At 46.0% G+C, this 13997-nt stretch overlaps 2 protein-coding genes across 5 annotated transcripts in view; both read left to right on the plus strand.

Annotated features, from left to right (window-relative positions):
- MCPH1 (microcephalin 1) overlaps positions 1-9559 on the plus strand; it is a 240396-nt gene extending 230837 nt beyond the window's left edge. For all 4 annotated transcript variants that reach the window (XM_010854073.1, XM_010854072.1, XM_010854076.1 and 1 more), the window contains one exon: positions 9213-9559. In XM_010854073.1, coding sequence (XP_010852375.1) covers positions 9213-9265 — 53 coding nt within the window. In that variant the 3' untranslated portion in view covers positions 9266-9559. The remainder of the gene's footprint in view (positions 1-9212) is intronic.
- Positions 9560-10338: 779 nt separating this feature from the next.
- The window catches only part of AGPAT5 (1-acylglycerol-3-phosphate O-acyltransferase 5), a 172027-nt gene continuing 168368 nt past the window's right edge, over positions 10339-13997 (plus strand). The window contains exon 1 of the mRNA XM_010854081.1: positions 10339-10400. Coding sequence (XP_010852383.1) covers positions 10339-10400 — 62 coding nt within the window. The remainder of the gene's footprint in view (positions 10401-13997) is intronic.

Raw genomic sequence — 13997 nt, forward strand, 5'->3', positions numbered from 1 at the left:
CCCGCTGTCGGTCGGCTCAGCGGCAGCATTAGATCAGACCACACCCCCGTCGGTCGGCTCAGCGGTGGCATGAGATCAGAAATAAAGGGCGCAGTAAATGTAACGTGTGTGAATCTTCTCAAAACCACCCCCCCACCCACCCACCAGTCCGTGGAAAAATCGTCTTCCGTGAAACTGGTCCCTGGTGCCAAACAGGCCGGGGACTGCTGGTTTAATAGGTTGGCAGAGACCGTGTTTGTTCCGGTGGCACTCGTTTATAATAACCATGTTTATGAATATCTTGTAAATGACCAGTGTCCTCCTTTGATATATAATCTTTCACTTTCTGGTGCACAGTCATTTGTCATTTGCCTGGAAACTAACTTCAAAACACCTACGGTCGTAGCTACAGTCCAGAAGCCAACAGAGGCTGTTTACTCTTTTCCACATGCCAAAAATACAACCTTCAAAACATCCTATGTTCTCAAACAGAGGTTTTGGTTTTGTTTTGAAGAAAACTGCATATATCAAAATGATACCAACTGGAGACCAGAACTGTACTTTGAAAAGAGTCTCCTTCAGCTAACGGGACTGTGCACATGGTTGATATCAACTCCCATCGACAGCTCATCTTTCCAAAGCCTGCGGTCGTGCAGGGGCCCAGAGGCTGGTCTGCACTCTTACTGTTTCCAGGTTGGGGAGCTCGGCCGGCCCCCCCGCGCTGGTGCGTTTCTGTGCACACTTTGTGCACATGTCGGCTGCCTGCCTGGCTCCCCCAAGGGTCTGGCCACGTGGCCCCCCCTGCTGGTGGGTCTTCAGGAGGCAGATGCCTACCTGCTTGAAGCCCGGACTGTCATGTCCACGGGCCCTTTGGCATTCTTTGAGTCTCAGAGCTGAAGCTGCGGGTCCGCCTTTCTGTTTCTTTCCTCTCCCGTAACTCATGTCCTGTTTCTGATTTGTCACTGCTCACACCATCTGCGTGTGCCCTTGGCAACATCCGGGTATTGTGTGTCCTGGAATCCTTGGCTCTCCGCGTGCTGAAATCCTCACCCATAACATCAGTCCCCTGCCAGCGCGCACTGGGTCCTCTGGCTGTCTCCGCAGCCTCGTCGTATGAGTGTTACATACTTGAAAAATATGTGTTCTGTTAGTGTGTATGCATCTCCCTCTGAATGGAGCTCCAGCTTTGTGCAGGTAAAGATTTCATTTTTATGTCTCTCCACATGTGCACAGACCTACAGAACACACAGTCTAGATCATCACCTTTTCTGTGTGTGTTAGTCGCTCAGTCGTGTCCGACCCTTTGTGAACCCGTGAACTGTACCCACCGGACTCCTCTGTCCATGGGATTCCCCAGGCAAGAATACGTGAGTGGGTTGTCATTTCCTCCTCCAGGGCATCTTCCTGACCCAGAGATCAAACCCGGGTCTCCTGCCTTGAAGGCTGATTCTTTATTCTCTGACCAGGTAACAAGTCACCTGGTTCTTTCTGGACCTAGTTTAGTTACTTCTGTTCCTGACAGAGTAAACAGGATGATCAGGGGAGACAACACAGGAGTGCAGACTCCCTCCCTCTGCAGGGGGCAGTGTCCAGGGCTGTGGGGCCCAAGACTCACCGACACATAGAAAAGTCATTCCTGTTCCTTCGGCAGAGAAGCGTCTTCTCTTTTGAAGACTGTTCTCCTTCCCATGAGCTTTCACCATAAACACTTCCAGAGAATGCTTTATTCTCAAAATGTTGTGAACTTAAAATTAAAACCATGTTAAAGCACCAACTTACATGTCATTTTGTGATAAATTTTGAAAAGCAGGACTCAAATTTTATCAACTAAATTTGTTACAACTAGAATATCAGATGCTGTGTGAGCTAGAATCCCTGAGACTTAAATTATTCAAACTGCTTTTGAAATCTTGAAAGCAGCTTTTCAGATTTGTAATTTGCCTTCTAAACCAGAGTCTAAGCTTTTTTTAAGTACCTTACATTTATTCCTATATTCTATGGGGTCTTTGTTTTTGCAGGCCAAATAGAGTCAAAGGCTTTCCTAGTGACTCAGATGGTAAAGAATCCGCCTGCCAATGCAGGAGACACGGGTTTGATCCCCAGGTTGGCAAGATCCTCTGGAGAAGGAAATGGCAACCCACTCCAGGGAACTCTTACCTGGGAAATCCCATGGACAGAGGAGCCTGGCGGGCTACAGTCCATGGGGTCACAAGGTATCAGACAAGACAGAACAACTAAACAGCACCGAGCAATAGTCACATAGGCTGGACAAGTAGGAGGAAGAGGGGGCCATTGGCATCACCCTCTCAGTGGAGGGAAAGTGGACACTTTCACTGTGACCTCTGATGTCCGAGCACTATGAGCCGTCAGATAGGCCTTTTATCCCTTCATTGTATCTTAGAAACAATGAACCAATGTTTTCTAGTGTTTTCTTAAAATTAAAAAAAAAACAAACCTGTCATACCATCCTTCCGCTGCCTGGTGTTGCTGGCCTGTGACAGCGTGAACTTGAGCCATCTCCGCCTCGGGCTCCACACGTGAAACCTAAGCCGTGATCAGTCACTTGCTCTGAGCGGAAGCTCATCAGCCGAGCCGCCTTCTGCCGAGGCCACTGGACCAGTCCCGACTGTTCCCGAGCCGTTCCCCAGGGCCCGCTTTGCCTGCAACAGCAGCACACTTGGGCCAAATTCTTGATGAATCATTCAACCAGAGGGGGAGTGGGGATTTCTGAGAGAGAGCACACTTGTGGAGCTTGAATACATATGGAAATAAACAGGAAAACAAAACTCAGATTCCCGGCACCAGGAGGCAGAAAGTTACCTTCACCTGATCTTGGTGCGACCGGTTACATTCTGAAGCACTTCCCTGGAGTTGGGCTCCCCGCACCCCCACAGAGCACCGTTCCCATCTTACGGGTCAAGGAACAACAGATCTGGGGTCACCGCTGGCGTGGGGGCTGGCAGGGGGTACGGGGCATCGAGGGTCAGTGGCCTGAGCTGTGACTGTTTTTCCCTCCTTTTATCCCCACCGGTCTTATCAGGTTGAGCTTGGCCTTTCTCATAATACATTTCCAGTCTCAGGCGCCCTTTCCAGTCTGGGCTACGTTCAAGTGATAAAACATACATTTTATGCTGTTGTGGGAACATAATGTAATAGTCTCAACAGCCTTGCCAAAAAAAAAAAGGTCTCGCCTCGGCATGATTTCCTTATAACTTATAAAACAGCATTTGAGTGTCTCCCCATGTCAGTGCTTTCAGGAAAAAGGTCCCTGATAGTGTGCGGGCCTCGTACGTGCTGGCAGGCTCCCCGCCCCCTGGAGGAGCGAGCAGAGAGCAGCCCAGAGCTGCACGCTCTGCACGGGGCGTTTGTTATAGCCCTGGACTGACGGTTTGCTGATCACGTCGAATCCATCAGGGGTCCTCAGAGCATCTCGGGCCACGTCTCCACTATACAGATAAAGAACCAGACATAGACAAACAACAGAATATTATTCGGCCCTAAAAGGGAAGGCTGTTCTGAAACCTGCAACAACACAAATGGACCTTGAAGACACTGTTCAGGTGAAATAAGCCAGTCACAAAAAGACAGAGGCCACGTAATTCAGTTTCATGAGTTACCTAAGGATGAGCAAATTCATAGGGACAGAGACACAGAGGTTAATTCAGTCTGGAAGGAGCGGGGAAAGGAATGGGGAGTTGCTGTTTAATGAACGCACAGATTATGTTTGGGATTGTAGGAGACTTCTGGGCACGAACACTGGTCGTGCTGGCACAGTATTGTGAATGTACTTATTGCCGCTGAACTGTATGCTTAGAACAGTTTAAATGGCAACTTGCAGCTTATGTCTGTCTCACCACAAAAAAATCATTACCACCTCCCCCTAGATAGTTTTAACAAAAGTTTTACCAAACATCTCAAATTACTGCAGGACAAAAAGAAAAGAGAAGCTATTTCATCTCATTTTACACGACTAGCCCAAACTCATTTATGAAGATGGATGTAAAAATCCAAAATAAAATATTGGCAAATTAAATTTAGCAGTATGTTAAGAAACATATAATCAGGTAAGGTTTAACTGAAGAATGTAGAAACAAATATCATTAAATCATTTCTTCTAGCCCATTGATTGTTCTCAGCAGATGTTGAAAGCATTAGAGAAAATCCAATACCACTCATGATTAAAAACAATAACAACAACAATTAGGAATAAGGGAACTTTCCTAAATGACGAAGAGTATAAAAAACTTACAGCATATTTGCCCATGATACAATATATACATAGAAAAATTGAAGAGAGTCATGAAATGGTTATAATCAATTCAGCAAGATTCTTAAGATACACTTACTAAAATCATTAGCATTTCCATGCCCAGGAATAAATATAAAATGTATAGAAAAAATAGTGTGCTGTGATATCTTTTCACTCACATATCTTAGGTGGAAAGGAAAAGTTGGCATGCTAGGAATAAACTAGCCAGTCTTAGGTAAGACAGCACAAATTCGTAGTGTACCCTTGGTTAAGTATCAGATAAGTGAACATCTCTACCCCAATATCAGAGCAGAAAAAAAGATTGAGACCTGCTAGGTTAGACTGTCTCCTTCAGATGCTCTGCATGGCATCAGGTCATTCATTCACCCAGTTTGTTGTTTTTTGAGCATCTTCCCTGTGCCAAGCATGTTCTTGGCACCCCTGGAATAGCAGGTGAAAAGGCAGATACAGCCCTTGCTCTTTGGGGGCTTACACTCTAAAGACGACAGAGAACATTTTCTAAAATCCTGGTGGTGATAAATACTATGAAGAAAACAGGTTGGAATGTGCAGAGAGATAGTGAGCTGGGCTTCTCGCCGAGGCCGGATGGGCTTGTGTGGCGCTAAGGGAACAGTTAGGGTCAAGGTGAGAGGTGGGCAGAGGCCGTGGATCCAGGGGATGACGGGGAGGAGGCGGCGGAGCCTGAGCCCGCAGGCTACATGGACAGTGGTCATCTGTGTGGTGTTCTAAGAATGAGCAGAAGTCACCAGAGGATTTTAAGAAAGGGAAATGGGCTCTGAGACATATTTTTAAAGAGAAGCCAGAGAGTGACCTTAGCTCTTACAGAGATTGAGGTGATCGGTGGTGGTTAGGACCAGGGAAATAGTGATGGAGGTGATGTGAAGCTGTCAGATGTTAAATAAGCGCTGAGTCCAACACCTACGCCCTCTGGCAGGTTGGACGCTGTGCCATGTGAGGGCAGAGAAGAGGGGACGGTGAGTCCTAGACTTGGATTCCGAGCACCCGGGAGAACAGTGAGGGCCTGGAACTCGGGATCCATGGAGAAGCACAGAAGGGCCTGGCTTGTTCAGAAGAGGAAACAGCGTGTTGTGGGGGAGAGATGCTTGGTGTGGGTCCACAGGGAAACACAGGCTGGACTCAGCATCAGAAAGGACTTGGCGACCTTCTGCACCCATCGGGGACCCTCACTCCGCACAGCAGAGAGAAGAAACTGTCGCATGAAAGTGTTAGTCGGTCAGTTGTGTCGAGCTCTGGGACCCCATGGACTGTAGCCCACCAGGCTCCTCTCTCCATGGAATTCTCCAGGCAAGAATACTGCAATGGGTTGCCATTCCCTTCTCCAGGGGATTTTTCCCAACCCAGGGATCAAACCCACGTCTCCTGTATTGCAGGCAGACTCCTTACCATCTGAACCACCAGGAAAGCCCTGCAGAGTCACAAGCTGACCCCTTATGTACAGATATCCGGCTGCACAGACACTGCTGTTTCCCAGCCCTAAAATTCGTGGCTCGTTTTGTCGAGATAAAGCTCCCACGAGGGCCCTGAGGGTCCCCGAACTCTATACACAGGACCACATCTGGCTGTTGGCAACCAGAGTCTTAGTTCAAATAAAGTGACTTATCCACCCCACCCTTAAAAAAAGAAAAAGCATTAGCGGCATGTTGATTCGACATCCCAACCACACGACCACACAGAAGCCCGGCCAGTGAACTTGAACGTGTACACATAACATGTGCCAAGACCTGTGAAATAGCTCTGCTGAAAACAAACAAAACCTGGGTTTCTTTCTTTCCAATTGCAATTTCATGGGAGCCGCTGGTGTACAATCTGTCTCCCTCTCAGCTGGCGGGGACTGGCACTGCGCTAACATCTGTCTTGTGGTCACGTTTTATGGGGTGTTTGACGATCGTACATCTGACATGACATTGGAATTTGGGGACGTGGCCGTCTTCAGATGCCAAATGAACTTGGACAGAAATCCCTCTCCCCGGGTATGTTTACAGTTGGGAATGTGGAGCTGGGAGGCGCCCCCTGGATGCGGCTGGCCTGGCGCTCGGCCGCTCCTCAAGTACTGCCCCCTGCCCCAACCGCGCACGCACCACACACCCCTCATCCCTGCTCGGGGGTCCAGGGGCAACCCCTCGGGCAGCACCATCCCAGAGGGCGGAGGGGTTAGCCACAGACTTGCTTGTGGCTTCTGTTTTATCTGAATTTAAAGCTGGATCCTTCTCCAGCCAATATTCTTTTGCCCACCACAATAGATGGACGGATATGTAGAGTGACACTTGATTTCATGGTCAAGGAAGTCAGACAGCAGAGAAATACATAAGATCCCTGAACCCAACTACCCTTCCCGAAAGCAGCTACACTGCAGACAAAGCTGTCTCCTTCAGGTTTAACATATATTTACATAGAAATAAATGTATATAAACATACGCACTGAGGGTTTGTTCTCCATAAACGGAGAATCACACATTGATGAGCTTTTATCCAACTCTGGGTCTAGAAGATCCTTCCATTTTCATTCAATTGCTTCATTCTTTTTAACCGTCAGAGGTGCTGTGATTAATTTATACACTCCTTACGATTTGATATTTGGGGTTATTTCTGGTATTGTAAACTGTATGTGTTTATTCTAGTTGGAGTGATTCAAATTCAATTTTAAGAGACCATCTTAAGCTCTAATTAGTCTAGCCCAATCCCAGACAGGAGTATTTTTGTAAAATAGATTTATAGATGGGGATTTACTGAAACCTGGGGTGTGTGTCCTTTAAATTTTGATGCACACAGCTTCACTGGGTAGCACTCTAACAGTACTTTGATATTTCTGTTTCCCACACCCTCATCAGTTCCAGACTTTAACCATGTTTTCACTATCTGGTGACCTCGTTACTTAAGGTGTATGCTAATTACTGAGTTCCTCGTGAGCACCGAGCGGGGACTCGCAGCTCCTGAACTGCTGTTCTTGTCCCCTGCCTGCTTTTACATCAGGCTGTTTCTCTTTTCCACATTGCTTTACACTGATTGTTTAATATAAACATAAAATCCTCTCAACTTGTCTATCTTTATTTATATGGTGTTTTCTGTGGATTTTACTTTTTAATTATTCTGGATGGAATAAAATACCTCTATTCCTCCACAGCACCTAAACTGAGGTTTCACTTAGAGAGCTTCCCTACCCTGAGCTTTAACCTAGTCTCCTGTCTCTGTTAGTGCTCTTATAGTCTTTAATGTTTAGAGCATTAATCCATCTGTATTTATTGTGGGATATAAGGAATCATCTCATCTCTTTAATAGCTTATCATTCTCCACTGATTTTTTTTTTTTTTTTTGCCTGCGGGATCTTAGTTCCCCGAGCAGGGAAGCATGGAGTCCTAACCATTGGACTGTCAGGGAATTCCCTCCATTGGTTTATAATGCCACCTTGAACCATCTCTTAAACTCCTACATATGCATAGGTCAGTTTCTAGATTTTGTTCTTATCCACTGATCTATTTATCTGTTCTGTGTTAATTATATACTGGATTTTTAGATTAGGTAGGAAAGAGCATCATCCTATTTGCAGTCTTCTCTGGCTTTCAAAAATGACATCCTGTCAGAAATCAGTGTAAAAAATGGAATCAATGGGATTTTTACAACCTGGAAGAATATATGGCTGGATTAGTGTATAACCAAGTCTAGGGAAGCCTTTCTACCTGTGATTCAAAGTCCGGATGCAATAAAAGATGGGTATAATTTGAATATATAAGTAAAAACTTCTATAAGAAAAGTTAAAACTCAAGTTACAAACTGAGAGAAAGTGTATGCAATACGTATCATGATTAAAGGGCTTACATTAAAATATAAGTCATAATAATCCCTAACTGTATTGTGTAGAGAATTAAGTGGTGTGCATGGTATCAGTGATAATTGTTACAGTTCCACCATATGTATTAATTACATTTATATAATGTGTATGATCTATATAACAAATATTAATGATCCTCCCTTCTGCAATTCAGTTCCCAGCTCAGACCACCTGTGAGGAGGTGCATTCATCTTGGAGGGCTCTGATTAAATTCTGGGGCACTGCCTTGAGCTACAACTAAGATGAGCTGTTTTTTTCTTCCATTTTGTTTTGTTTTTCTTTTAGTCATAAATAAGCCCATTTTTTTTTGCCTGTATCTCAAAACCATCACAGCTTTCCATGTTCTGTTGTTCATCATCCTGACTTCTTAAAGTCCTTCAGACAGTTGTTCACCCACTGGATAATGTTGCCGTCAATAAGTTAACTCTGTCAGTCCGTGCTGACCACCCACTGCACGCCCCTCTCATCCCAACAGCAGCAGAAGGGTCGGGGGCAGTCAGCTCTCCAGTGTTGAGAGCACAGGGCTGCTGGAGCCGGCTGCAGGCCCACCTGTGCGGCCCCTCTCCTGCACCTGGGCTGGTCCCGGGCCAGGGCGCTTCCTGTGGTTCTCAAAAAACAGTTACGCTCTGCCCTGTACCAGCGAGTACTTGCCATAGCAAGAGGAGAATTTGAGTCTCCCATGTCATGGACTGTCCGCTGGACCGTTCCCCGTGAAGGGCATGTCCAAGTGTGCTGTGTCTAAGACGTGGATTCCAAGCATTTGAAATGTTGCTGGTGCAGCTGAGGAGCTCAGCTCTTGATTTCACTTTATGTTATTCTGCTTCACTTTAATTAGGCACGTGTGCCATTATGGACATAGATGTGTGGACCATGAAACCCAGGACCACTGAAGATTTTAAATACGTTTAGTGTATCTATGATAAGGTTGGAAGAGGAAATGGCCACCCAGTCCACTATTCTTGCCTGGAGAAGACCATGGACAGAGGAGCCTGGTGGGCTACAGTCCATGGGGTCACAGAGAGTCGGCCAGAACTGAGCAACTAACACTACGATGATAAGATTTTTGTCTTACCATATGCGGGCCATTATCAGTGCTCACTGCTTCTCTCCCTCTAGATTCGATCAGTCAGCACAAGGTCTGTGCCTCTGAGAACCACCTGCTGCCGTGATGAAGACACCTTCCAGCCCACAGCAGCTGCGAACAGCCCACCACTCGTCCTCGGCCACAGAAAGGATGCCTTCGTACGTCATCACGTTTGTGCGTGTGTGTGGTGTATGAAGACGCGCCTTCACGTGGCTTTCTGACGTCTGACTGTGTGTCTCAGAGAAGTACTGACCCTCCTCTGTTGGGCCTTTTCTATATAAACCCAGTCTTTGTGTCCCAGAGACGATCATAATTAAGTCCCAGAATTTGTCATTGAAGCACTGTACTGTTAAATAAAGGGTGGAAATTAAATTGTGTTTATTAATGAGAACAAAGAGTCTGCTGGGTATGAAGGATGCTGGTCCGTTTTCACAGTTACACCTTAGGTCCCTGAGATTCCTTTCAAAGCAATTAATGAAGACAGGTGTCAGGAGCTGTAATTAATTATTATTAGCCCCATGGAAGTAGCCCTGGCTTCCGCGAGCTTAGTTTCTGGCGAGGAGAGCACCACCTGCCACAGACCAGGGTCCCCACTGGCCTCCAGGATGCCCGCCATCCCCTGGAGGAGATGGGGATTCGGGATGAATCCTACACACGCGGCCGCTCAGCTTCTCTCGGAGAAAAACGCTCAACCCAGCGAGGCTGCAGGTGCTGCTGTGATGCCCTCATGATTCTGTTCCCTCATGTTACTCATCTCAGCTGTGATTTCTACCTCAAATAAATATCGTGTGCATGCATGCTAAGTCCTCTGTCCATGGGGATTCTCCAGGCAAGAGTACTGGAGTGGGCTGCCATTCCCTTCTCCAGGAGAATCTTCCCGGCTCAGGGATTGAACCCATGTCTCTTATGTCTCCTGCATTGGCAAGCAGGTTCTTCACCACTACCGCAACCTAGAAAGCCCCAAATATCAAGTCTCAGCAAATACAAGGGATCTACGTCTAGAATAAACCTTAGAGAAGGTAACAACGATGCACATGGAAATAAGGAAGCGTTTTCTCTTGGTGTAAACATAGCATATGCCCCAAGCCCCTCTTAACACTGCTGCCCAGCAACCTTGAGCTCAGCACTGCTTGGCAAGCCTGGGTCCTTCCTCGCACCATGTACACCCTGTTTCACGATGTCATCCACTACATCCTGGGCTTGGCTACTTTGGGGCTCAGGTATCAGTACTTTGGCAGAGCTCCCCTGACACCAGCAGTTCCTGGCAACAGACCAAAAATGTGCCGACTCCCGGTGGGGACAAGCCACGGAGAACTTCATCCCCCGGCCGTGGGGCCACAGAGGACCACCCAGACAACATGTCCACCCAGGCCTGCATCCTAACAGCAGAGTCCTGGTCCCTGATGCTGCCTGCCAGCAGCCACTTAGGATTCTCTTTCTAAACGCTGTCCCTTAGAAGGTCACTTGTCTGTGCCAGGATTTCCACTAAGCATTTTGTATGTGGTATCTTGTTTAATCCTCCCAGCAATCCTAAAAGTTAGTTACTACAAGTTTGCATCCCTTACCCAAACACAGAGGACTAAAACTGTCTCAGAATTCTGAATTTTTTTTAATTTTGAAAGGTATGTGGCTCTCACCACTTCTATTCAATATTATATCAGAGATTCTACTGAGAGAAGGAGGCCAGAAAAGGGATTAAAGTCATGCAGATTGGAAATGAAGTAAAACTATCTCAGATCACATATACTACACGTAGAAAACAATAAGGAATTAAAAAAAAAAAGATAATTCAAAAATGGAATTAAGAATACAACTCCATTTGCAACATCATCTAAAGTAAATAGGAATAAATTTATACTGAAACCTACAAAAACATTTCTGGGAGAAATTAAAGACCCAAGTAATTGGAGAAATATACCAAGATGGATTAGAAGACTATTCATAAGAGAGCTAATTTTCCTCAAAATTGATTAATATAATCATCAAAATGCCAGTTGGTTTTTTGGTTTTTTTTTTTTTTTTACAGAATTTGAAAAGCTAATGCTAAAATGTATATGAAAATGCAAAGAAGGAAGTAATTTCTTAGAAAAAGACCAAAGTTAGGGGATTTACACTACCTGATTTCAAAATTTACTGGCATAAAGGTAGAATGCAAATCAAGGGGAAAGACTAGAGAATCTAGATATAAATCCTCATATTTATGGTCACCTGATTTCAACAAAGGTGCCAAGGCAATTCAGTGCAGTAAGATAGAAAAAAAAAAACATATCCTTACCTCACATGCAAAAAGGAAGTGTACGGAGATCCCCACCTCACACCACACATACTGACCTCAGAGGGGCCAGAGCTGACTCAGGGTTTGTCAGCCGCAGAACTGCTGGCATTTCCAACAGGATGATTCTGTGCTCTGAAGGCTATTCTGGGCACTGTGGTACATGGAGCCCCATCACTGGCCTCTATTAGATGCCATTGGCACACTCCACCAGCTGTGACCCTCCAGACTGTCTTCAGGTATCCCCAGATATGCTCTGGAGATCAAAACTGCCCAGCTGAGAACCACTGACCTAAAATTGTTAAATGTCTAGAAGAAAACACAGCAGGCAATCGTTCTGAAAGGTTAGCAGGGATTTCCCACGTGTGACACTGAAGCACAATTCATAAAAAAATAAAATGAGCTGGACCGCGTCACAAGTACAAGTTTTGCTGTTTGAAAGAAACCATTTAGGAAAGTAAAAGACAAGTCACAGACTAGGCAAAATATTTTCAAAACATATCTGATGAAGGAAGAGTGTCCAGACTATGTAAACAACTTCTATTCAGTGGCGGAAATCAAACCAATACTGTAAAGCAATCATCCTCCAATTAAAAACAGATAAAAACAGAAGAGAAGAATTTTTATTCATTAATAAGAAGACTGGCCAAAAGACATTTCCCACAGAGCATGTAGACGTGACGAAGTACATGATGTTCAACATCGTTGGTCATTAGATGCAAAGTAAAATCACCCGGGGATGCCGCCATGCGCCGTCAGGAACAGCTGCAGCCAAGAATTCTGACAACGCAAGAGCTGACCACGTGCAGAGCCTAGGACTCTCGTGCACCGCTGGTATGGCTGTGTCATTCAGCAGTTTCCTTTGAAAACTAAACATACACATGTAATCCAGCACCTTTACTCCTAGGCGTGTATCCGAGAGAACTGAAAATGTGGCTGCAAGAGGACTTGCACACAATCGTGCAAGTGTGTGCAACATTATTCACACCAGCCAAAAGCTAGGAGCAGTCCATCAACTGATACGTGGGTAAACAAAACCTGCTATATCCACACCGCGGATCGCGGCTCGGCAATAAAAGACAGCAAACGATTGATAGAGGCAGCAACATGAACCATCCCCGAGAACGGGAAAGGAGAAAGAAGCCAGACTCCAAAAGCTACGGGCTGTGTGATTCCACTTAGATAACATTTCTCGAGAAGGCAGAACTATAGAGACAGAAAACAGATCTGTGGTTTCCTGCCTCTGGGGGTAGAAATGGGAATAGACAGCAAACATTTTGGGGATGATAGGAATATTCTAAAACTCGACTGATTTTGGTCATACAAGTGTATCCATTTACTAACATCATTGAACAGTACATTTTCTATGGTAAGTTTTACAGAGTGTGAATTATACCTCAATAAAGTTATTGAGGACAAACAAAGGTCTGTCTAGTCAAGGCTACGGTTTTCCCTGTGGTCATGTGTGGATGTGAGAGTTGGACTGTGAAGAAGGCTGAGAGCCGAAGAACTGATGCTTTTGAACTGTGGTGTTGGAGAAGACTCTTGAGAGTCCCTTGGACTGCAAGGAGATCCAACCAGTCCATTCTGAAGGAGATCAGCCCTGGGATTTCTTTGGAAGGAATGATGCTAAAGCTGAAACTCCAGTACTTTGGCCACCTCACGTGAAGAGTTGACTCATTGGAAAAGACTCTGATGCAGGGAGGGATTGGGGGCAGGAGGAGAAGGGGACGACAGAGGATGAGATGGCTGGATGGCATCACTGACTCGGACGTGAGTCTGAGTGAACTCCCAGAGTTCTTCTCTAGAAGTGATGTGATCTCTGGAAAGCAGAGTATCCACAGATAATGACAGAAGCCCCACAGCCCCCAGTCTACAACTGCCAAATCCAAAAGCACTGAAATAGAGGTTTTCTGAATGAGAGGCAAAAATCTGACCCGAGTGTCTGTGAGACGACCAGTAGTTCTGTGTGTCCCGTTCTACGTGGTTTGTGTCGTGGGAGAAACGGGAGACTGCGGCCTCCAAGCGCTCGGGGGTGGGGGTCACAGGAGCACCGTGCTCACTCTCAGGGGAGTCCTTGGGGTGGGGGCTGACTGGTGGGCGCAGAGCTTGTTTGGAACAATTCGTGCAGACAGTAAAGAGGGCAGGAAGCAGGATCCCAAGAGGAGAGCTTGTGACGCAAGAGTCAGACACGACTGAGCGACTGAACTGAACTGGAAGTTATTGGCTCAGAAGAGGTAGCAAGAATACACAGAGCAACTATGCAAAGAGGTCTCAATGACCCGGATAACCACAATGGGGTGAGCACTTACATAGAAGACAACATCCAGGAGTGTCATGTCAAATGGGCCTTAGGAAGCACCACTACAAACAAAACTAACAGAGGTGATGGAATTCCAGCTAAGCTATTTCAAATCCTGACAGATGATGCTGTGAAAGTGCTGCACTCAATATGCCAGCAAATTTGGAAAACTCAGCAGTGATCTGCTGCTAAGTCGCTTCAGTCATGTCCGACTCTGTGCAACCCCATAGACGGCAGCCCACC

The sequence above is a fragment of the Bison bison genome, unplaced genomic scaffold (genome assembly GCF_000754665.1).
Source record: "Bison bison bison isolate TAMUID 2011002044 unplaced genomic scaffold, Bison_UMD1.0 scf7180017864336, whole genome shotgun sequence".
Taxonomy (NCBI): Eukaryota; Metazoa; Chordata; class Mammalia; order Artiodactyla; family Bovidae; genus Bison; species Bison bison.